The sequence below is a fragment of the Mytilus galloprovincialis genome, chromosome 13 (assembly GCF_965363235.1).
Source record: "Mytilus galloprovincialis chromosome 13, xbMytGall1.hap1.1, whole genome shotgun sequence".
Classification (NCBI taxonomy): Eukaryota; Metazoa; Mollusca; class Bivalvia; order Mytilida; family Mytilidae; genus Mytilus; species Mytilus galloprovincialis.
Genome location: NC_134850.1, coordinates 1,173,913 through 1,197,322, shown reverse-complemented (window position 1 = coordinate 1,197,322; position 23,410 = coordinate 1,173,913). Strand labels below are relative to the sequence as shown.

The 23,410-nt window shown below is 31.2% G+C and overlaps 2 protein-coding genes across 2 annotated transcripts in view; one reads left to right on the top strand and one right to left on the bottom strand.

Moving 5' to 3' along the window:
* Nucleotides 1-5,582, bottom strand: part of LOC143056236 (uncharacterized) — a 49,201-nt gene extending 43,619 nt beyond the window's left edge. Inside the window, exon 1 of the mRNA XM_076229321.1 lies at nt 5,361-5,582. Coding sequence (XP_076085436.1) covers nt 5,361-5,445 — 85 coding nt within the window. The 5' untranslated portion in view covers nt 5,446-5,582. The remainder of the gene's footprint in view (nt 1-5,360) is intronic.
* The window catches only part of LOC143056233 (solute carrier family 35 member F6-like), a 514,661-nt gene that overhangs the window by 314,674 nt on the left and 176,577 nt on the right, over nt 1-23,410 (top strand). The gene's annotated exons all lie outside the window — the stretch shown is intronic.

The following is a 23,410-nucleotide window of genomic DNA, read 5'->3' as shown; positions in this document are numbered from 1 at the left end:
GACTGTATAATATAATCGGATATATTGCATCAAATGATAGAAAATCGGCGAACTCTAAACGTCCATCTCATCTAATTAATCCATTTGTATCAATTCGCAGTAAAGTAGTAATCCTAACAATTTTATATATTTTGGCAAATCTTTACTGTTGATGAAAGCGTTATAATCGTCTGAAAATGCCTCCCTTTGTGCATCTTAAATTATTTCCAATTCGGCATCTTCATATTCGATGGTAAATAAGCTTCTTTGGCGACGTTGTTCTAGCTTTAGTCTGCAATCGCCAATAAATCTGTACACATACGCTTGTTCACGAACTAGTCTTACAAAACTTAAATAGCGTACGGTATCTAAACGCTAATCTGAACCACTTGTATGAATACTTTTCAGTGTAGTACAGTTAGTTTAGTTATCACTTGTTTTCTTTTGACACTTCAATTCGGTATCACGTGCGTTTTCTATCTGAATAATATTTTCTGGTCATTGCGGTTCCTCATCTTGTAGAATCTCCGGTCCATTCCACCAAATGACGTCCGACTGTAATTGTTTATGATGCGATGAAGTGTCAATTTCTCCGATTCCATTAGCTACAAATAGCTTGTACTCTCTACTCCTGCCTTTAATCCAATACAAAACGTTCATACTGTCTGACCAGAATGTCATGTTATCCTAGTGTACTTCTTATTCGTGTTTAACTGAAAGTGATAATCTTAATTCTAAACTGCGGCCATCAATTCAAGTCTTTGAATGCTGACTGAAGTTAAAGGAGCAACTCTCGATTTCGCTGCTATTAATCTCGTAGATATCATTCCACTCTAATACTCGTGTCTAGCATATATAACCGATCCGTAAGCCTCCTGAGAAGCGTCGCTGTATATCAATACAACATAGTTCACCTAGTTCACGGAACCACTCTGTAACTTTTTTAACAAGTTACTTCGTCTAACTGATCACCCGAGTCTTGACCTACTGTCCACATCTCTTGTAGTAGTAGTTTTTCTCTTATTTTGTACGGCAAAAAAAATCCTAACGGATCAAATTACGGAATAACGTAGCAACTTTGCTTAGATTGTTTCGTTTAGTAAATTTAAAATCATCTGCCGGTGGGTTAGCTTTAAACTTGAATATGTCATTCTCGGTCTGCCATATAACTCCTAGAGTTTTCAATGACAGTAAATATCACTCACCTAGATCGACTTGTGACTCTCGATCTTCTTCTAGAATGCATTGTAAAACTGCATTCGAATTCGAAAGCCATCGTCTTGCATACATCCCTGCTTTTGCCCATAACTGTGATAGTTGACTTTAAAGTTCGATGCCTTGTTCCTCGTTGATAACAGAGTCCATGCTGTCGTCCATGTATGTAGATTTGGGAACTGTTTCGGCGGCTCGCGGATATGAATCTTTTGTTATTTCAGCATGTTTTCTAGAATCAAATGGAGCTTGAAATGATAACGAATTTACTCCAAAAACAACACTAGTGAATTCTTATTCCCAAACAAATCTGTGAAACGGCCTATCGTCCGGTACAATTTTAATTCTAAAATACATTTCGACGATGTCGTTAACAAGTGCAACTGGGTACTTTCTGAATCGTAATAGTACATCAAATAAATCATGCTGTAACTTTGGTCCTTGATTAATAGTGTCATTTAGCGAAATCCATTGGAACATTGCAGACGTATCAAATACAATCCTCGTTTTAGTTGTTTCCTTGTGCGGTCTAAATATAAATTTCCCGCAACAGTCTCCTTCTTTGTCGACACTTTGCGAACATAACCTTTCTCAATATATTTCTCTATGGTTTTGCAATAATTTGGTCTTTGAGTTAGGTGTAATACCACCAAATCTTGGTACGTCACATCCGGTTGTATACGAAAATAGGTTGAAAAAAAATATTCCCTTGAATTTGACAGTTGTAGGTAATTAATCCTACATTTTATTGAAGTAAAACATATTCTGAGTCATAAAAATATGTCTTGGGTATTTCAAAGCACCATTATTTTTTTTATTTGGGATTTCTATAGAACAGTTTGTAAACTTGAGGTTACATGGATTCTAAACCTTGTACACAGATTAAATAAGGGGAGAAATGTGATTGGTTAGCTTCCAGTGATGGTTGTTTTCTTATATGCAATGAAATGTTATGTGATTTGTTTTGTATAGTACTGGGCAGGATAAAACTTTACTAATTTCTTTATTTGAAACAAAGATATATTCTGCACATTTTTTTTTTGAAAAATGCAAATTTAACAAAGACTAATTGGAGAAAATCAATGGTGGTATTACACCTTTAATAATCTTTTTCTGTATTTTCTAATCTACTTAAAATCATATTATAATTATTCGGTAATGAAGGTGTCTCTTCTTTTCACGGTACGTTAACTTCGTAGTGTCCATCCTTAAGTTCCAAAGATTGCGCTACCTTAGACAACGCTTTTTGCTCATCACTGCTTAGAAATACGTTTACTCTTGGTGTTATCACATTTTCGATTTCCCAAAACTTCCAAACAATTAATATTATCTAACTCATTTCGATCCTTTTGTCTACGAGCAAAATAAGCACGGTTCAAAAGTGTCTGATCCTGTCCGCTTTTCGGATCTTCGATGCATGTCCAACCTAACGGCGTTAGTCTAGCAATTGGCTCTCCAGGTTTACCACGTATATATCAATAAGAATAATGTAGATTCGGAAATTCAATCCCTGCAAGATGATCCCATTTCCAAGCGTGTTGTTTCCAGTCAACAGGTTGTAAACTTCATTTATTTGCTTCTCGTTGTTTTTTTCTTTCGAAGTAAAATTCCATTTCCTTTTTTCCATCTCTTTTGTTGTTTTCCCCAGATTTAGAATATCATTCCAGCCCTATGCTTATATTCGTCATAAATATTCCCCATTATATCCATCGTTTTTTTCCGCATTTAACAGTTTCTCTTGAAATACTTTTTCTTTACGATCCGGAAAATCTATTTCAAGAACTTGTAGTAATGAATGTCTAGTTTTTGTGAATGCAGATTTCGCTTTTGCTTTTTCCATCTTCAGATTTTCTAATTGTACACTTTCGTCCGGTTTAGCAATTACGGTTTCATCCATTTTGTCTCCCTCGTATGTCTCTGCTTGTATTTCTAAATCCAAATTACTCATTTTCTCACAATACGATTACGATTACAGTTCCTTGAACCACGCTCTGCTACTAAAATGTTGCGGAGACGATTGAAATGTACATTGGAACAAATTGTTCATATAAAGTTCGACGATTTGGGATCTGGGAGTTCGACGATATACCAATAGCATTATTAAATCAATAACATATATATATATAACTGACTCGAATGTTTGCTAATACTGTAACTACGTGTTGATCCAACATTTACAATATTTACAATCATTTCATATAACAATTTCACAAAATTGTTTTCGATGCTAATTTATCGCATGATAAAGTCGATTTCTTTACGTCTAAACATTAGACATAACATTTCATACTAATGTAACCTGATTCTCAGATGATCAAATCTAAGTAATTGAATCGCTACAGCTGCAATTTGCAGACGACTATTATTTGAATTATAAATGACTAGACTGACCTACTGAAGGTGTCATAATTAGGAATCCCGTTCAAATATTTTTTTTATCTTTAATTAATCTTAGCAGACGAAAATGTAGCTTTAATTCAACATAATTATATTGTAAATTAACGATAAAATAAACTCGCAAATTTATAAGTGCAATTACTAAAAACCGAATTATACTCTATTAATAATCATAACTAAGAAAAACAATCATACATATGTAAAACACACAGAAACGAACTATAATTTAACAATGACCATTGTTATATTATAGTTCGTTTCTGAGTGTTTTACATTTTAACGTTGTGTTTTTGTTGATGTCGTTTGTTTTCTCTTATTTTTGAGTGTGAATTCACATTACTATAAGACGTGTCACGGTACTTATCTATCCCAATTCATGTATTTGGTTTTGATGTTATATTTGTTATTCTCATAGGATTTTGTCTAATGCTTAGTCCGTGTCTGTGTGTGTTACATTTTAATGTTGTGTCGTTGTTCTCCTCTTATGTTTATTGCTTTTCGCTCAGTTTTAGTTTGTTACCCCGATCTTGTTTCTTGTCCTTGGATTTATGAGTTTTGAACAGCGGTATACTTCTGTTGCCTTTATTTATACTAAAAGAAACTAAAAACTATTGTCTTCAATCCAGTGATTTTTCTGACAATCTCTATCTTGAGGTGTACACCTTGTATTCTATCAATGTACCTCAGTTATTCGTAGTTGTGTCCTAATATACTTTTTTTTTATTTATTTATTTATTTTATTTTTTACTTCTACCAGAACGCCAACAGGTTTGAACGAGTCCCTTCCATATAACTGATATTACAAATACCATTATAGGTCTAAAAGTTCTGACACGTTATAGAGCTAGTCAGACCGACATGTTTCCGTACAACATGAAATGTACAGAACTTTTAAAATGTGAAGTCAAATTTGTAAGCCGTCATGACGTTAACAGGACGAAACAAATAATTACATTTAACATATAATAATACAGGACAATAATGTTGATTACAAAAGAGAGCCGAATAATACCAGAAGAACATTCAAACTCTTTGATCAAAAATAAACTGACAACGTCATGGCTAAAAAAAGAAGGGAAAAAACAAACGACATGAATAATAGTACTCAACACACAGCATAAAAAGTACAAATTACACAATTCTAGGTACTTTGTTTATCTCCTAATTAATATTACCAACAATTAACAAGTTCCGATACCAATACTCTTTAGTACATGTCACATGCAGTTTATTATTTTAACAAGAAAATCAGAACTGGTTCAAAAAGAAAGGTTTAAAAAGTAGAGAAAATTGCATGACTTTATCATACGATGATAAAAATATTTAAAATCCAGGCAAAACATAAAGCATAGGTACTTTACTTTGGTCAATGACGCGCGATGCGAGTGTATCTATTTTTATATTTTTTTATATAAGACATACAAACAAATCTTCCCTTAAAATATTGTTAAAAAGGTCCTTTCTATGCATTTCAGAAAACCTGATAATACATTCTTTGAATTTCATCAAATTTGAAAAATCAATTTAAAACAAGTTGAATAAATAGAAATTCATTGTCATAAAAATAAGTATTTCATTCCACTATATAATCTAAAAATTGATAATAATGGGGCTCCTTTATCTTTTTATCTCTTTAATCAAAATAATTTGTCAAATAAGATCCACTTACTGCTAATAATATACAAAATGCTATTTACAAAAATGAACGGTAGATGCAAGTCCTTGTCATATTGTTATTCGATTTTTAATAGGGTGTAAAAATTGTAACTCACCTTTTCCAATGACCCATTTACCATCAGTTGTTCTAATTTGGCATTTTTTAACAATATCGATTCCATCCGTGCTGTCCACTTTCATATTAGAATCTCCAACTAATCTACGTACAAGACTTGACTTGCCAACTCCTTCTTTACCAATAACCTGAATTCTAACGTAACGTCTTTCTTCTTTTCTGTCTTTAATTGCTGCTATACCATAATCCAGTTTTTTTTTCTTGCTTTCTAAAAATGATGCACAATATTAAATGATAAAAGATATGATTTGAAATTTGACATCAAAAGGCCGTGTTGTCAACACATTGTAAAAAGAACGGCAACATGATGCAATGGAACACTAATGAATTAATTTCAAACATAATTCAACCTTTTCAGGTTTGTGCAATTATTATATAATATTCAATAACATGTTTGACAAAAAATATATAATACACTTGATATTTAACATGTTTAAGATTAAGAATGATCAAATTTAATTGTTTTATTGCTGCGACAACTAATTAAACCATCAATAAAGCAGAATGTTATATAAGATAAAAAACAAATATTGGAATTGTAGGTTTCAGAACACTATTGACCATTCAATGAAAGATGCTTTGTTTAATAATATCACTTCTTTATGTGTATGTGCTAATAAATTTATGTTCGGTTGTTCATTGTAATGAAGTGACATGTTTATAGTGAAATAAGAAATGTATTGCTCCATTTTTGCTGGTATTTGTGTCCATAACAAATACATGTATGCAAATTTTGTATTTAGTACTTAAAGGCTGATTGCTTAATTGTAAGACTTTTTGAAGGCACTAACCCGTCACCTATCTGAGACAATGGTGTAACAGTACATCATAAGAACAAAGTAAAATTCACTAGAAAAGGTCTTAACTCATTGTATCGATACAAAGCAGAAATTTATCTAACAAAAATACAAAGTGGACATGACAGGGTACTTACACATTTCCCTCCGATTTTCTCTTGCAAAGCACTTAACAGTTTATAATAAAAAATGCATCTAACACTTAAATATCAGTCAGTACACATCCAATATTCAATTGATTCAGAAACGGAATGCATTGATATTCGAATTCGAAAAATTACATTGTGCAATGTCAAGATACAGGTATCGAAAGATCGTGGAGTCATGCATGTATATAAAAATAATATTTGAGATGATTTTGATTTACTGCACGCACTATGTGTCCTTACACAAAGAAAATAGTTGTGTTCGATCTTTTATGATCAAACAATTATTTAACTTCTGTCCGGAATTTAAAAAAAAATAAAAATATTTGTTAATAAAGACGCAAACCACGCTGTTTTTATGATTATCTAATCAAGGTAATGACAATGTTCATACGGATCAAACTGACGAAAATATATATTTTGGATCAATATTTAATTAAGGATATTACAATATAGACAAAATTCAGAGAGTCGTGGTGTAGTGGTTAGTTCATCGGACTACTAAGACAAAGGTTCCTGGTTTGATTCCCGTTCCGGGATTAAAATTTCAGGGATTGAATTTTCGGTTCTCCCTTGACACCATTTGCGAGTATGGTCTTGAGGAAACAATGATAGTTCGTCAGAAGGGGACGATACATGACTGATCCGTGTTAATAGAGAGAGCCATATCTCTTGCACGTTAAAGATACCCTTGTAGATTTCAAAAAAAAGCAGGCCAATGCCACTAAAATGCAGCACTAGCACCCGCAAAGTAGAAAGGGATTAATATAAGTTACAAAACTTCTTGCCCAATCCACTATAAATAGATATGTTTAAAGAAAGACAAGGTTCAGTCCATGTTAACATTTTCCCGAGAAGGTTTTCCTGTTAAAAACAATCTAATAAAATATTGATGAAAACCAATGAAGACATAACAGAAAGTTGAAAAACGTACACTGTTTCAGTTGTTCTAAACTGTTATCTACTTTTCGGAAAGGATCGACAATAATGGCAGAAACCTTACAAACAGTTTAAATTCTCGTTTAAATGAATATTTGAAAATTGTGGATAATAAAACTATTATTTTGAAAATGATTTGGAAAGTTAAGAAAGTGTTCATCATACACACATTTGTATGAGAAGAAACATACTTCGAATACAAGTAAAAACTCTTCGTGGTCGCATTGACCGAAAAAGCAGTCAGCAATTTGTTGCAGGAACATGCCTGTGATTACTCCACGAAAATTCTGTAGAATCAAAATGTAACATTTTCTAATTTTCAAATCTGTGAAATCAAGAGAAATCAACAAAATGTTGGCTAAACTAGACTATATCAATTGAAACGGCCCTTTTCAAATTAAGCACTTTATACAATTGTGTCAAAGGTGTCTATGCTGCTCTGGGATCAGTATACCTAACGGGAAATGAATCTGATACGCTTTTCAGTATAAAATTTAAAAACTCTCGGACTCCCCGAGACTTCCCGAGATATATAGATTTTGGTAGCGTCTGACTGAAAAACTATTGGAACTGCTCAATATAAACCACATAACTCTATAGTCATAAATAAATACAAGTTTTATCATTTAGAAAATATTTTGTCATATAAAATTACTAAAATATGTTTAATTTATTTGATGTGAAGTGTTTTATAATAGTTAGGGAACTTGTAAATCATGGCGGCTTTGGCCGCCATTTTTTATTACCGTGTTTGCATACTTCACAGTTCTGTGATGAACTGCTTTGCAATTTTAACAAATTTGAAGTGACCGAATACAAGTTTGATACACTAAAGCCAGAAAATTACTAACCTGATCTAGGTTATCCCTTTTGATAATAATTTTAGGTCAACAATGAACGGGAAATTTTTGTCGCTCTTTAATTTTTCTGTGACATTACAAATGGGTGCAGTTCTAAACTGTACAAAGGTAACCTTTGAGCTCACTTGTTGACTGTTTTCCAAGTTAGCTTGAGAAATTATACACAGACAAGTATGCTAACCTCGTCGTTGATAGACACCCGACCTAGGTCTTTGTCTTAGGACTGCCCCAGACCAGACCTGTTGACAAGTCTGATGCTGACCAGACCTCAGAAAATTGTGTGTTCAGTTGACCTATGATGTTGCTATACAATTTCAAATTATCATAATATATTATGATCATCAGTCAGGAAAAGAGTCCAAATTGATACTACCTTGTAGATATAAGTCATACTTATACATATTATATCATATGAATCAGGGTTTCACCTGGATCAATTATTTTTTTTCTCCACCTCTTTCGCCAAAACGATATATTTTTCGCCACTTCATACTTTTTTTCGCCAAGTAACATACATATATTTTTGTTTAAAAATTTCCTTCTTTCTATCCCCCTAAAAAATAAAAATGAGTTTCCCCGATTGTTGTCTATGATTATTGTCTTAAATTTATCTCTTAGTCTTCATTAATTGTACTGAATACACACTAAAAATGTACGTTTAAAAAGATACTGATAAAATAGCAATATAGAAATCATTATTTTGACTTCAGAGAACTCAAGATTCATCTTCAATTAAGTGGGTAGCCTTGGTAACACCAAAATATTCCTCTCGTTTATTTTTTCTTATATTTACATCATTGAACAGGTAGGGATCCATGCGTCATCTGCCGAAGTCTAATGGAAATTGACCGTTTCCTCTTATGTTTAGGATATATTGAATATGACCAGATTTGTGGTACCCTAAAAAACCGTCGAAAACACTAGCAGGCAAAAAACATTAAATGTTTTTGCACATGCTGTCATCAGACATACCCCTGACTGTTAAATTGCATAGAAGAAACTTATCTTCAAGTAAATCTGAAACATAATGGTAATACAAATATACTGCATGTAAAATAGCGGTTTTTAATAATTGATATGGCGAAAAGTCTGGTCAGCTCAGATAAAAAAAAAATTCAAATCTAGTCAGAAACAAATTTTGTCGTTTAATTCCTGCAAAAAATTGTTTAAACATATAATTGGTTAATAATTATTAAAATCACAAACTTTTATCGAATTTGACAGTTTGAAATTTCGATTTTTTCAACAAGTTGGCTTACAAGGCACAATTTGGGACAAAAATCATTTTTCCCTCACAAATCCTCCTAAATAGTTATCAAAGGTACCAGGATTATAATTTAGTACGCCAGACGCGCGTTTCGTCTACATAAGGCTCATCATCCTAAAGACTGTCTTTGCATTCTTTAAATGTGTAATTGTCAAAGGAGTACTGTTCCCATAATAATTGTAATTGATTTTATACGGGACGACTATCTTTATGGGACGAGTTGTCATGATTGTTTATCACAACAATTTATTGGTTTCTCTCTCCAGAATACAAAATGCCCCTGTCTTCAAAAGCAAACGCTATCAGAGTTCATTGTTTTGACAGTCTGTCGTTATCTTAGTACTGTCTTTGTGTTAATGTAGATTATCTGTTAGCATAAGCTTGTACTAGGGTTCTTTAGTTTAATGTTTGGTGGTGTCAAACATGTACAGCTTACTGGATCTGTCTGCATCATTATCACAGCCAAATGTAGACAACATAAATGCATGATCACTGTTTAATTTACGGCTATGTTAAAACGCACTAATGACTTTCAATACATATGTAAGAGTTGTCTCCCATATACCAGGTAGTCAATCGGATATATGTATGTCCCTTCCTGTTGAAGTATAAAGACTAAAGGCAAAGATTTTTCTTACTTTTGAACTAAGAAGTGTTTTTACAACAAAACATTTTTTTCACTTGAAATGTATCCCTCATTTAAGGGGTAATCATAACAATGAAAAGGTACCCCTCATTTGAGGGGTTGTTCCCAACCTGTTGTATATCTTTCTTCATTATGAAAATTTTCTTTTCTGTACCATCATAAACAAGGATTTGTATAATAAAAAAGTTGACACGTATTATAAGTTATAACTATGCTTTATCACAGCTTGACAATCTCTATACTTGAGACAACAGCGTAAGCATCTTCGTATTCAGTCATCACGTACATTCAAATAATGTAAAACAGTGGCAAAGAATTTACTCTCGGTCCGAAGAAGACGAAACACGATCACATCTTTATTCCCAAGTTATCCTTAAATATTTTTGAAACTTACTTTTACGAAATTGGATCCATCGTGGAAGAAATGTATAAACAAAAATACAAACAGCAACTGCAAAAAAAATATACTGTTTGTTAAGAATGGAAGTCCTTAAATGTGCTGTATTTTGGAAAGTACGTGACGATAACTTCAAGTTTAATATATACATTTCGAAGGATAAAAATAAATCAACATGATGTACGCAGACAATCTAGAAGGATAATACGTAATCAAAGCTTTTTTAATTTCACCACAGTGTGTTGGATTGGACTTTTCTTTTTTTTTAAGTTCCTCAAGTTACGAAGAAGTCATACGCTTTTTGTTTTCATATTGTTGGGTTTGAGCTTTCCTGGTATAGAAAGACTTCTGACGCACTAAATTGCAAAGGTTCTAAATGTGTCAACTATTTTTACTATGCGTTGAGTTTTAAACGTTAACTAATAAGAAATGTCGGCTGTTTGTTGGTTGGTTTTGTCTACTGTACTGGACTATATATTATATTATGTTTGTTATATCATGTATGTTTAATTTCATACATTGAATCTCAGTGAGGATAGAATATTTGTATTCAAATTTACAAGTGTTTCATGGCATAAGTTTGTCATTTCCATTTTGATGTTGTAATAAGAACTATTTTGTTCGGTCGGCATTTTGTTCGATAATTGTTTTTTTTTGCAAGATGTATTTGATATCTATCATTTTGACTAATAGTATTTTAAAAATTAAATTACTCGGAAATGTGTTTGGTTAGAGAAATCTACCCGTTTGTCTTGGTACTAGTACATTTTCGCGACCGTAAAAGATATATTTATTTTCACAATTTGTTCTATTGTATGAGTAGCTTATAAATCACAAGTAAACATATAATTATGCTTTTAATTTGTAGGTGGACAATGGAAGCCAAAGTAATTATACTACACTTTTCTTTCAGAAACAGTAATAGTTATTTACAAAGTTACGTGTTTTACATACAGTACTTGCAACCTTAGCCGTTACTGTTTGACGTGAACTTGACTGATCGGTGAATGATCGGTGACGGATGTTTGACTGATCGGTGATCGGTGACCCATAGGATCCGTCAGATAAGTCAAATAACCTATGTGAGAGTTACTGTGACAACGGTCATCGATCGATCAGTAAATCAAATTCATGCACGGATCGGACGGATACGTATATATTTCAAATTCTTATGTAAACCGAATTCAACAGTGTTTACAATCCATGAACGCGGACCTCGACGAAGACACCATAATTTACACGTTAATTTGTAATAAAATTGGTTGCAATAAAAAATTAAAAATAGTATAACAGTATAAGATGCTTAATTAAAGCGATGAATTGTTTGTGTTGATTAATAGTGTTGTATTAAATATTGTAAACATCAGAGACATATATAATAAATAATTGCATGTTTCAGTGAACATGAACTTCTTCCTACGAAAATGCCGGTAATTTTCCGCCATCGGAGTTTTGAACTTTTGATAGTTTAGAAAAGGTCGTTTTTTCATAAAATTAAAAGAATGTCAGATAAATCATATTAACATTTTGTTCGCATAATTAAAAATTACCAAAAATTAATCTCCTTTTTATTTAAAAACTGACACTATTTTATTTGAAATCAGTTATTTCAAACAACTCGAGATAAGTCTTTTAATTAGAATTGATATATAATAAAAATTAAAATACTTAAACTTGTATTTTTGTGGAATAAGAATGCAGATATTACTTCATTTTGATACAAATCATTAACCGCCATATTTTTTCAGTACTTTTTGTACATCAGAATTGTCTGTTCTTCATAAAATATGCTTTCTTTAAGGAAAAAGATACTAAATTTGTGTACGCGTTTCCTAAAATGCAAATATGTCTTCATCTTACTGAAGTTATTGACCGCCATTGGATTTTTTTTACTTTTTATAGTTAAGAGTAGATAGTTTTTCATAGAATTAAAGGAATGTCAGAAAAATCATACTAAATTTTTGCTCTCAATTGTTCAAATTTACCCAAACTATTCTTGATTTTATTAAAAATGATACTTTTTTTTATTTATAATCAGTTATTTTTAAATCTCAAGACAAGTCTTTTAATTAGAATTGAGATATAATAAGAATTAAAACACTTAAATTTTTATTTTTGTGGAATTAGAATGCAGTTATTGCTTTATTTTGATATAAATTATAAACCGCCATATGATTTCAGTACTTTTTGTTCATCGGGATTGGTTGTTCTTCATAAATTATGTTTATTTCAAGGAAAAAGATATTAGATTTTTGAACGCGTTGTGCACAATGTTGTGTAAAATGCAAATATTTCTTCTCATATTTGAAAATATTGTAACTTCAATTGCAATCAGTTGCTATAAATTCCTGTTTATGACTAATTTTGTATAAAATGTGAATATTTGAAGAATAAGTATCTGTTTACTTTTGCTTTTGTTGACCAGAATGCAATAATTTCTTCATTTGAAAGGAAATTATTCACCACAATTTGATTTTTTTACTGTATATAGTAGTTTTGTCATAAAATTTATAGAATGTAACAGAAATCATACTAAAACTTTTTTCGCATTATTTAAAATATCCAAAATTGTTCTTTTCATTAATAATGATACTATTGTATTTGAAATCAGTTATTTTTAACATCTCGAGACAAGTCTTTTAATTAGAATTGAGATATACAAATATTAACCACCATATGATTTCAGCACTTTTTGTACATCAGGATTGTCTGTTCTTCATGATATTTGCGTTCTTCAAAATATTTGCGTTCTTCAAGGAAAAAGATACTAAATTTTTGTACGCGTTGCCTAAAATGCAAAAAAAATCTTCTCATATTTGAAAATATTGTTACTGCAATTGCAATGAGTTACATTTCATATGTAGGTACTTTGTACAAAATGGGAATATTCAAGAATAAATCTGCTGAAAGTTTTGTTTTTGCTGAACAAACATAAAATTTTTCTTCATTTTCATGGAATATATTGACCGCCTTTGGATTTTTGTACTTTTTATTGTTTAAGAATGGTTATTTTTTAATAAGGCAAAAAAGACTATCAGTAAAATATAATGTAATGTTGTTTGCATTGTTCCAAATTATTCATATTTCTTGTTTAAAAACAGCATTTTTGGTAAATTGTTGTTTCGATTGTGACAAGAATATATAAAGGCCGTGATTGTGATAAAATAAATTTACAGAATTTTATGATGATAAGGATACAAAAATATAAAATATTAAAAATAATAGACTAAAATTTTCAATAACTGATCTTTTCATTTCGTTTTCCCGAGTATTTTTGGAAAACAGTAACATCAAAATCTCGATATAGACACCATTTTAGAACTCGCCGGGTTTGAAAATATTATAACCTAAATGAAAACGAAAAGACCATTCTGAAAATATTTTAATTTAGGTTCTATCTGTACATTTCTTTTCATTTCAATTCATAAAACTTTGTTAAATAATTAATAAAGAATGTATCAGTTGAACTAGAACGTTCGTATTTAACGGGTCGCCATTTTAATTTAATCAAACGAAACTAATATTCCGTAATTTGTATTAGTTTGTCATGTGACGTATTAAAGTTCAATCCGTCAGCAAGGTCGATCGGTACCATCCGTCCGATAAGTCCGATCAGTCAATTATTTTTACTATAAGTCTGACGGATTGCTGACGCGAGTTTGACGCGAACTTGACTGATCGGTGACTGATCGATGACCGCTGATTGATCGCTAAAATAGTAACGCCTAAGGTTGGAAGTACTGTTAATTCGGGACTGAAATGTTTTTACGAAATGAAACGGTGCAATGTAATAGTTTTGTTTATGTTTTAATGTTTAAGTAGGTCGCATGTGGATAGCCTATTAGTTTTTAGACCTAGGGTATTTCGAATTAAACATTTTGGTTTGTGAACTTGAATTTTAGGTCAAGGCCAAATGTCAATTTGACGCTGTAGATTTTGACCTTATTTAATTCGGAACTGGAAAATAACATAACCATGAGGTCTTTCTTGATTATGCTGAAAGACCTATGACATTGAAAAAAGATTTTGTGTACAAGAAGTAACAATTTCTTACGATTTATTTATAATAATTCATTAAACTAAATATTTCTGGAATCACTGAGTAGTAACGTAGCATCTGAAATCGGGAGTCAAATTTGGTAAACCAGAAATTTCAACTGCTGTATTTGTATCTATATTGCAACTGTACTCTGTAATTTTGTATTTATTTTTTTAGAGAATAAATTATTAATCTATCTATCTATTTAACTTATCTTCTTTTTTTTTTGAAACTAACAGTTAGAGCAAACCATATAATTTTGGAATCATTGGTAATATATATATAGTTCTTAACGCCGGAAGTGACTCATATACCGGGATGGGTTTATCGAATCCCTCATTCATAAAAACTGTCTTGTCCCACCATATGTTAAAGATAGCATAGCATGAAAATAAAGGAAACATCTATCATTTATATAACTTAGTGTCCATAAAAGGAAAATTGAAAATACGGAAGGAATAATCGTCCCTTTTGTCGTAATTCTTTTTGAAATAAGTTATCAAAGGTACCAGGATTATAATTTAGGAGGCCATCCGCGCGTTCGTCATTTATGTTCGACAATGATGTTACTTTGGCACCCTCTTACGATGCTTGTATATCCCGTTTCGCTTGTCATTCTCTTGTCTGTAATGAGGTTTTGGATTTAAATTAACGTAATATATGTTTCACTTGTAAATAATTAAGCTTATGATTTTTATAACAAATTACGCAAAACTTTTTCTCAAGTCTTTTTTTTTCTAGATATAACAATGTAGCTGTGTTGATAACCAGATCCGTAAAATCATAAACGATGTGGGTAATTATCGATCATTAAAATAATATTTTTTTCTATAATTTTATTTGGTCATTGTTGAAGGACGTTTACCTATAGTTATTACCATCTTTGTCTTTTGGTATCTAGTATAGAGTTGTTTCTTTGGTAATCTTACCGCGTCTGGCGTACGAAATTATAATCCTGGTAAGTTTGATAACTAATTACCACATCTTCCTTTTTTATATAGTAGTGATGTGTACAATGCTTTTGTTTTAGTCTTTGTCAATATGTTGCTAAAACCAACATGTATTTATGTATAATAACAGCAAAGATAATATTTATTGAAAATCATCATAAAACCAAATTGTACTTTAGATAGATGGCGCGCATCAAATAAAATCGATATAATTGTATATAACTCTACCAAATAAAGTTTACTTTAAGCTGGAAAATGAACCCAATTAATCCCCCCCCCCCATTACTTAAATGATATTTTATTCAAATTGAGGGGCAGGTTTTTATAGTCTATATAAGATTGCAAAATTTCAATTACGTCTCATATTGGTTTCCCCTTTATTGGTTTCTTGGGGAAAGTATTGGAGGGTCATGTCCAGGTTTTAAGAGAGCAATATTGTTCCTTGTATAGATGAAGTCATTTTATTAACTCCATGGTTAAAATCGAAAAATAGTTCGGACCTTTTACACTGACAATCTTTAACTGTCTACATTTCAACTCACTTAAAAGTTAGGAGAATTTGACAGTTCAATGAATACCCTTTCCTCTTGTTACAATATCCAATTCTGAAGATAGTAGATTGATTATGAGACTTCATTCAAATGTACTGGACTGAAATCATGTATTTGGGATACTTTTCCAGTCGTAAAAAGTATGGATCACTCGGATTTTCTTTAGTATACAGATTTTGAAAGAAAAAAAAAAATGTTTTATAGATAATACATAGAAAAACCAAAGTTGTGTGATATAAAGAAAACTATATAACATTTGCAATAAAAAAAAATCTCATATCCTCCTTCCAAACCCGTTCAGAAACAAGAATGAAGAAATGGAAAAAATATTTTGGAATTATTTTATAAATCTGTTCCTATATTCTAAAATACTTACGGTAAACGAATAACAATGTTAATACAGTTATGGCTGCTTTGGTACGATATTCATCTACAACAGTACAAAATAAAGAATTTGTTGCGGACGTGTGCTGTATTTTTACAACATTTGCACTACTTGTTTTTAATTGATGTAAAGTTCAGATATTTTTAAAATTGAATGTTATATTCTGTAAGTGCGTTCTATGTTAGATGTTGATAACAAATACAAATTATCCAAGTTTGAACGAAATTTTGACGGGCAACATAAACGTTTAAAATAGGCATTGTTGCATGTATCGTTTCATGCGTTTCTTTTTATCTGTTAATTTTGTCCAATATTCTCTGTTAAAGTAGTGATTGCATGATAATACAAACATACACAAAGACGCCTGATGTATATCAACCTTACTTTACTATTTCGTGGCAGTCAGTTATCAATCGTTGAAAGGGAGTGCCCGGAGAGAACCACCGAACTTTGGTAGGGAAAGTAAAAAATCACAGTAAATTACGATAGGAGACGATAACAACTGCCTTGTTGGGGATTTGAACTCACAGCCTGAGTGTTGACAAGCCAGTGATGCGAAAGTTCGACTTATTAGACATCTACTCATCAATAAACCTATCATAACAAGAGTAATGATGACAATTTAAAAAAAAAAACCATCTCGTACGCTTTTGTTAATTGTCCTTAAATGTTTCAAATTTTTAGGTCTTCCGTCTTTTGGGTTATGAAAAATCTTATTATTTGGCAAAAAAACTCAAACGGATTTCCATTACAAATACACCGTATATGATATAATCGTTATGTTGGACTTTTTAATCAATAACATATTTGTTGACTTTGATTGCCTGATATTTCAGAAAACAGTAAGTTTTCCGATGGATACAAATTGTACACTCAGCACTACTATCTAATTTGTTTTTTGTAAGATGAATATATGAAGCTGGATTCACAGAGACCCTTCTCAAAAACCAAACAAAAAGATTTATGTAAATTTTTTGATAATTTTAATTTCGGATTTACAGATGATACTCTATCATTCCATGCTTCGTACTGTTCTAATAAAACATGCCTCAAAAGCTTACAGTACATTCCCGCGATACAATATGAATATTTATTGTATGTCAGTTCATCGCCGATGTCATGATGTATTTGCGCTGTTTCCTTCATACTCACTTATGCTTTCAATGAATGAGTTACCCGATATCAAGCAATATAAATGACGTCATTGAATGATGACATAAGATGACGTAAGGATTCTACCTGAAAATTCACGAATGCAAAACTGAAGTTCACCAAAACTAACGTTGATCAATAAAAGTAAGATACTCGTTTAACTTTGTCAACATGTACGTTATTGAAATCCGTAAAAACATGCCATTCATTCAGTTTTGTGTATGTTTATGAAGAGTGTTAAATAACGAAAACAGCAACTAAAGGACTTCACCAAAAGCGCTTGTAATCATAGGAATTGCTGTAATTCCCTATCACATTAGAGATAATTTATGGGATTTAAAATTACCGCCTACAGAGTCAAATTGACACCTTACTTTGTCAGGGGATGTTTTACCGGTCGGAAAAAAGACCACGGGTGACCATATTTCTATTCATCAGTCACCATTGGTAGTTCCCTCTTATTTCGAACTAAATATAATTGTTTATTTAATTCAGAGTATGCTTAAGTTTTACTATTTTACAATTTTACAATTGTTTTAAAATATGACTGAAACAGATGGCAATAATGGTAAAGCAACAAACTTTTATATGGTGTAAATATGTATTTGAAATTAAACGTTTGGTAAAAATTTGCCATTGAAACGTTGTGTTATCGATCCGAAATGGTAAAACTCAACCGAGGGCTACAACTATACAATTAAGGCCACCAATGGGTCTTCAATGCAGCGAGAAACTCCCGCAACCGGAGGCATCCTTCGTCTGATCCCTAAACAACTATGACTTTGTATCCCAGTTTAGTGATCATGGATGTCATACTAAACTCCGAATTATACACAAGAAACTAGAATTAAAAACCATACAAGACTATTGAAGACCAGAGGCTCCTTACCTGAATAGGCGCAAAATTGCGGCGGGGTTAAACCTAATGTTTGAGATCTCAACCGTCCATCTATACCTCTAGTCAATGTAGAAGAAACAAAAGCACAACAATACGCACAGTTAAACTCAGTTTAAGAGAAGTCCGAATCTGATATCAGAACATTTTCAAATGGTTTCTATCATTATCATATGACATTTTTGTCAATTTATAAAATTATACATTTTGAAGGTATTCGTTATAGATGACTGTTTGTGTCATCGTTTATAATTCAGAAAGTTCACTTGACACATATACTTAACGGATTTTTTTTTATTAAACATTCAAGCAGTTTGGTAATTTATGACCGAATGATTCGTATGTGCTATAACCATTGATACACCATCAATAATTTTGAATACTTTAGTGTCAAATAGTACGAAAAACGATAACTATATATTGTTTTCAAATTATTTTATCATGTTTAATTGACCCTTCCTTTATTAGGTTAAAAACTTACTTGTCGGCAAACAGTTAATGTTGTATTTGTAGTTGTCAAACTTAATGACCTTTGATGTCTTTGATTTATTAAACCTATAGAAAAGACATACACTTTTATTGGTGCATAGTTTTGTACAGATCAAATGAGTAAAGTAAACAAAAAAAACAAATTGTAACATCAACAATAACGAAGTGAGGGTACCATTAGCAGAATCTGACTTCCTTTTTATCGACGTCTCTGTTTTATATCACGTGAAGTATTTTTGTCTTTATTTCAGGATCTTGTTGCTGCGAGCATCACTAATACATCCTCATCCATTTGGTATTGGTATACAACCTGAAGACCTGTTGGTGACGTCTGCTGTGGTCTGCTCTATGGTCGGGTTGTTGTCTCTTTGACACATTCCCCATTTCCATTCTCAATTTTAACATAGAAATTTTGAAATTCATTTACGAATCATTCTAACTTAGGATGTATGTTCTTTTATACACGAATTTTAAGAGACAGTACACTAAGTATATAGGTATAGTTAAAGCAATGTTTAATAATAGTTGCACATAACAAATGGACATAATTTTGAGAACTAAACTAAAACTTACCAATCTACTAAGAACGGACTTCTTGTCATTTTCAAGTCATCATAGCATTTGATGTCTAAAAATATAATTGAGAAATTTATTGATATAAAATAGTATTCAATTTTGTACAAGACAAAAAGACAACCTGTTTCCGTCAGTAGCAACATTCCAGCAGCACCTGCATACGGGGTATATATCTCCCAATTGATACGATATTCCCGTGCTTGCATTTCCTATCATTATTTTCTTGATAGAGGGTTACTGCTCACAAGGAAGCTATTAAACCCAGAGCTTCAATTGGTGAAGTTGAAAACATCCCTTCGTAAATTTTACGGACGCCATCACGAGTTGGTTGACCGTCATGGAGTAACCGTTTTACAAATGATATCGGATATGTTCCTTACGTCGTAACTACAATCCTCTTCCCTTTCACAAATGTGACCTATCGAATTAGACTATTTACCGGATTTGTTATCAAATAAGTAACACGACGGCTTCCACATAAGGAGCAGTATCTGCTTACCCCTCCGGAGCACGTGAGATCACCCCTAGTTTTTGGTGGGGTTCGTGTTCTTTATTGTTTAGTTTTATAGGTTGTGTCATGTATACTATTGTTTGTCTGTTTGTCTTTTTTATTTTTAGCCATGGTGTTGCCAGTTTGTTTTAGATTTATGAGTTTGACTGTCCCTTTGGTATCTTTCGTCCCTCTTTTGTAAGGGTAAGTAGAGAAATAAGGGTGCACAATATCGATAACCAGCATGTATGCTAATACACTCCATGCTTGAGAAATTGTGTTCAATAAATACAAAAAGTAGGTCCGGAAATTTGGAATGCCACTAGAACATTAGGATTTATTTGAAAGGGACATAATTTGGCCTTAAAATTGGAAACAAACAGACGTATGAAAACTAAATTGAAATCCAACAACATCTTTTATAGAGAGAGAGGACCATTCTGTGTCTTACTCAAAGGAAATAAATCTGACAAAAAAAAAAGAATTGTACTTTACCCATCAATCCAACCGTTTCGTTTTTTGGATTTATTCCGAGATAGCAGGAGCAATCATCAGTTGAAGGATTACAGTAACATCGGTTTTGCCAGTTCCTGACAAAAGTATATCCTCTATCAGTATTACAAATACACGTTGTGTCTGACCTAGTGTTGCTGTTATCATACGTCTCCTGACCTTGACTGTTGCAAAGTGATTTTTGATAGGTACAGTCACTGTACCCAACTGTCTCAAAATTAAAAGGCTGATATCGATTACCACTACACGCTGCTCTGTTTAAGTTAGGTTGAAAGACGTATTTATAACCTGAAAGTGTTTAATTATCAATATTATGTATGAATTAGATTTTGTGTGTTATATTCTACTTCATCAGTAATTTGTCAATTCAGAACATTCGCTACAAAGTTATAAACAATGACATTGATTTCTTTAATGTAAACGGCTTTTCTATTCAAGACACTTTCTGTTTATCATATTTCAAGTATGTCTTTTTAAATGAAAATACAGTTATTGTTTAATATATTAAAATTACTTTATTTCATTGCAATATGAATTCTAAAATTTGATACGGTATCATATTAGGGAACAAACACAAAATTGAAAAATACATACCAGGACCTAGAATTCTAGGTCTGTTACATCTATCTCTATATACATTTATTTGATAATTTATGTCAAATAAGCAAGTATAGTTTGTTGTCGCCTTACACATGGATTTTGCTCTTAGTTGCCAGTGTGCCTGCGATGGACAGTTGAAGTCGTATGCATCATTAAAGCATAACATCTACCAAATAGACAAATCCATTATCAACACTAGTAAAAGCAAAGTTACCCTATACCTACAGTACTTGCAACCTTAGGTGTTACTATTTCAGCGATCAATCAGCGGTCATCGATCAGTCACCGATCAGTCAAGTTCGCATCAAACTCACGTCAGCAATCCGTCAGACTTATAGTAAAAGTAATTGACTGATCGGACTGATCGGACGGTTAGTACCGATCGACCTTGATGACGGATTGAACTTTAATACGTGACATGATAAACTAATACAAATTACGGAATCTTAGTTTCGTTTAATTTAATTAAAATGGTGACTCGTGAAAATCAACCGTTCAATGATCATTTTGTTTATTAATTATTTAGCAAAGTTTTATGAATTGAAATGAAAAGAATTGTACAGATGAAACCTAAATTAAAATATCATCATTAAAGAATGGTCTTTTTCGTTTTAGTTAGGTTATATATTTTCAAACCCGCCGAGTGTCTACATCGCGAAATTGATTTTATTATTTTCCAAACATACTCGGGAAAAACAAAATGAAAGGATCAGTTATTGAAAAATGTAGTCTATTTTTTTCAATATTTTAATTTTTTTTATCCTTATCATCATAAAATTCTTTAAAAAAAAACTTATCATAATCATGGACTTTCTATATCCTCGTCACAATCGAAGCAAGAAATATGAATAATTTTACACAAGGCAAACAACATTACTTTATATTTTTCTGATATAAATATAAAAATAACTACTCCTAAACAATAAAAAGTACAAAAATCCAATGGTTGTAAACATAAATATATTCCTTAAAAAGAAAGGAATAATTTTAAGCAGATTTATTCTTGAATAATTCACATTTTCTACAAAAAACATATGAAAATCATTTATAACAACTGATTGCAATTGAAATTACAATATTTTCCAAAATGAGAAGAAATATTTGCATTTTTGGCAACGCGTACAAAAAAATAATATCTTTTTCCTTAAAGTAAACATAATTTATAAAAAACAACCAATCCTGGTGAACAAAAAGTAATGAAATCATATGGCGGTTAATAATTTATATCATAATAGCCAATAACTGCATTCTTATACCACAAAAATAAAAGTTTAAGTATTTTAAGTCTCATTATATCTCAATTCTAATTAGCAGACTCGTCTCAAGATGGTAAAATAACTGATTTTAAAAAAAGTACAAAAATTTAATGGCGGTCAATAATTTTCAATAAAATGAAGAAATATTTGCATTTTAGGCAATGCGTACAAAACTAAGTATCGTTTTCCTTAAAGTAAGCATATTTTATGAAGAACAGCCAATCTTGATGAACAACAAGACTTAGTACTCAAATTATATGACGGTTAATAATTTGTTTCAAATTAAAGCAATTACTGCATTCTTATTCCACAAAAATAAAAATTTAAGTATTTTAATTCTCATTATATCTCAATTCCGATTAGAAGACTTATTTCAAGATGGTAAAAATAACTGATTTCACATAAAAAAAAAAAGTATGATTTTTGATAAAAAGAAGAATAATTTTGGTTTTTTGGTTATTTTAAACAATGCAAAGAAAAATTTAGTAAGATTTTTCTGATATTCTTTTAATTTTATGAAAAAAAACTATTCTAAACTATAAAAAGTAAAAAAATTTAATGGAGGTCAATAATTTTTCAGTAAAATGGAGAAACATTTGCGTTTAAGGAAACTCGTACAAAGATTAAATATCATTTTCCTTAAAGTAAGCATATTTTATGAAGAATAATCAATCTAAATGTACAAAAAGTACTGAAATCAAATGACGGTTAATAATTTGTATCAAAATAAACCAATAACTGCATTCTTATTCCACAAAAATAAAAGTTTAAGTATTTTGATTCTCATTATATCTCAATTCTGATTAGAAGACTTGTCTCAAGATGGTAAAAATAACTGATTTCAAATAAAATAGTATCATTTTTGATAAAAAAAAGAATAATTTTGGTTATTTTAAACAATGCGAAGAAAATTTTAGTGTGATTTTTCTGATATTCTTTTAATTTTATGAAAAAAAAACTATTCTTAACTATAAAAAGTACAAAAATTTAATGGAGGTCAATAATTTTCATTAAAATGAAGAAACATTTGCATTTTAGGCAATGCGTACAAAAACTAAGTATCTTTTTCCTGAAAGTAAGCA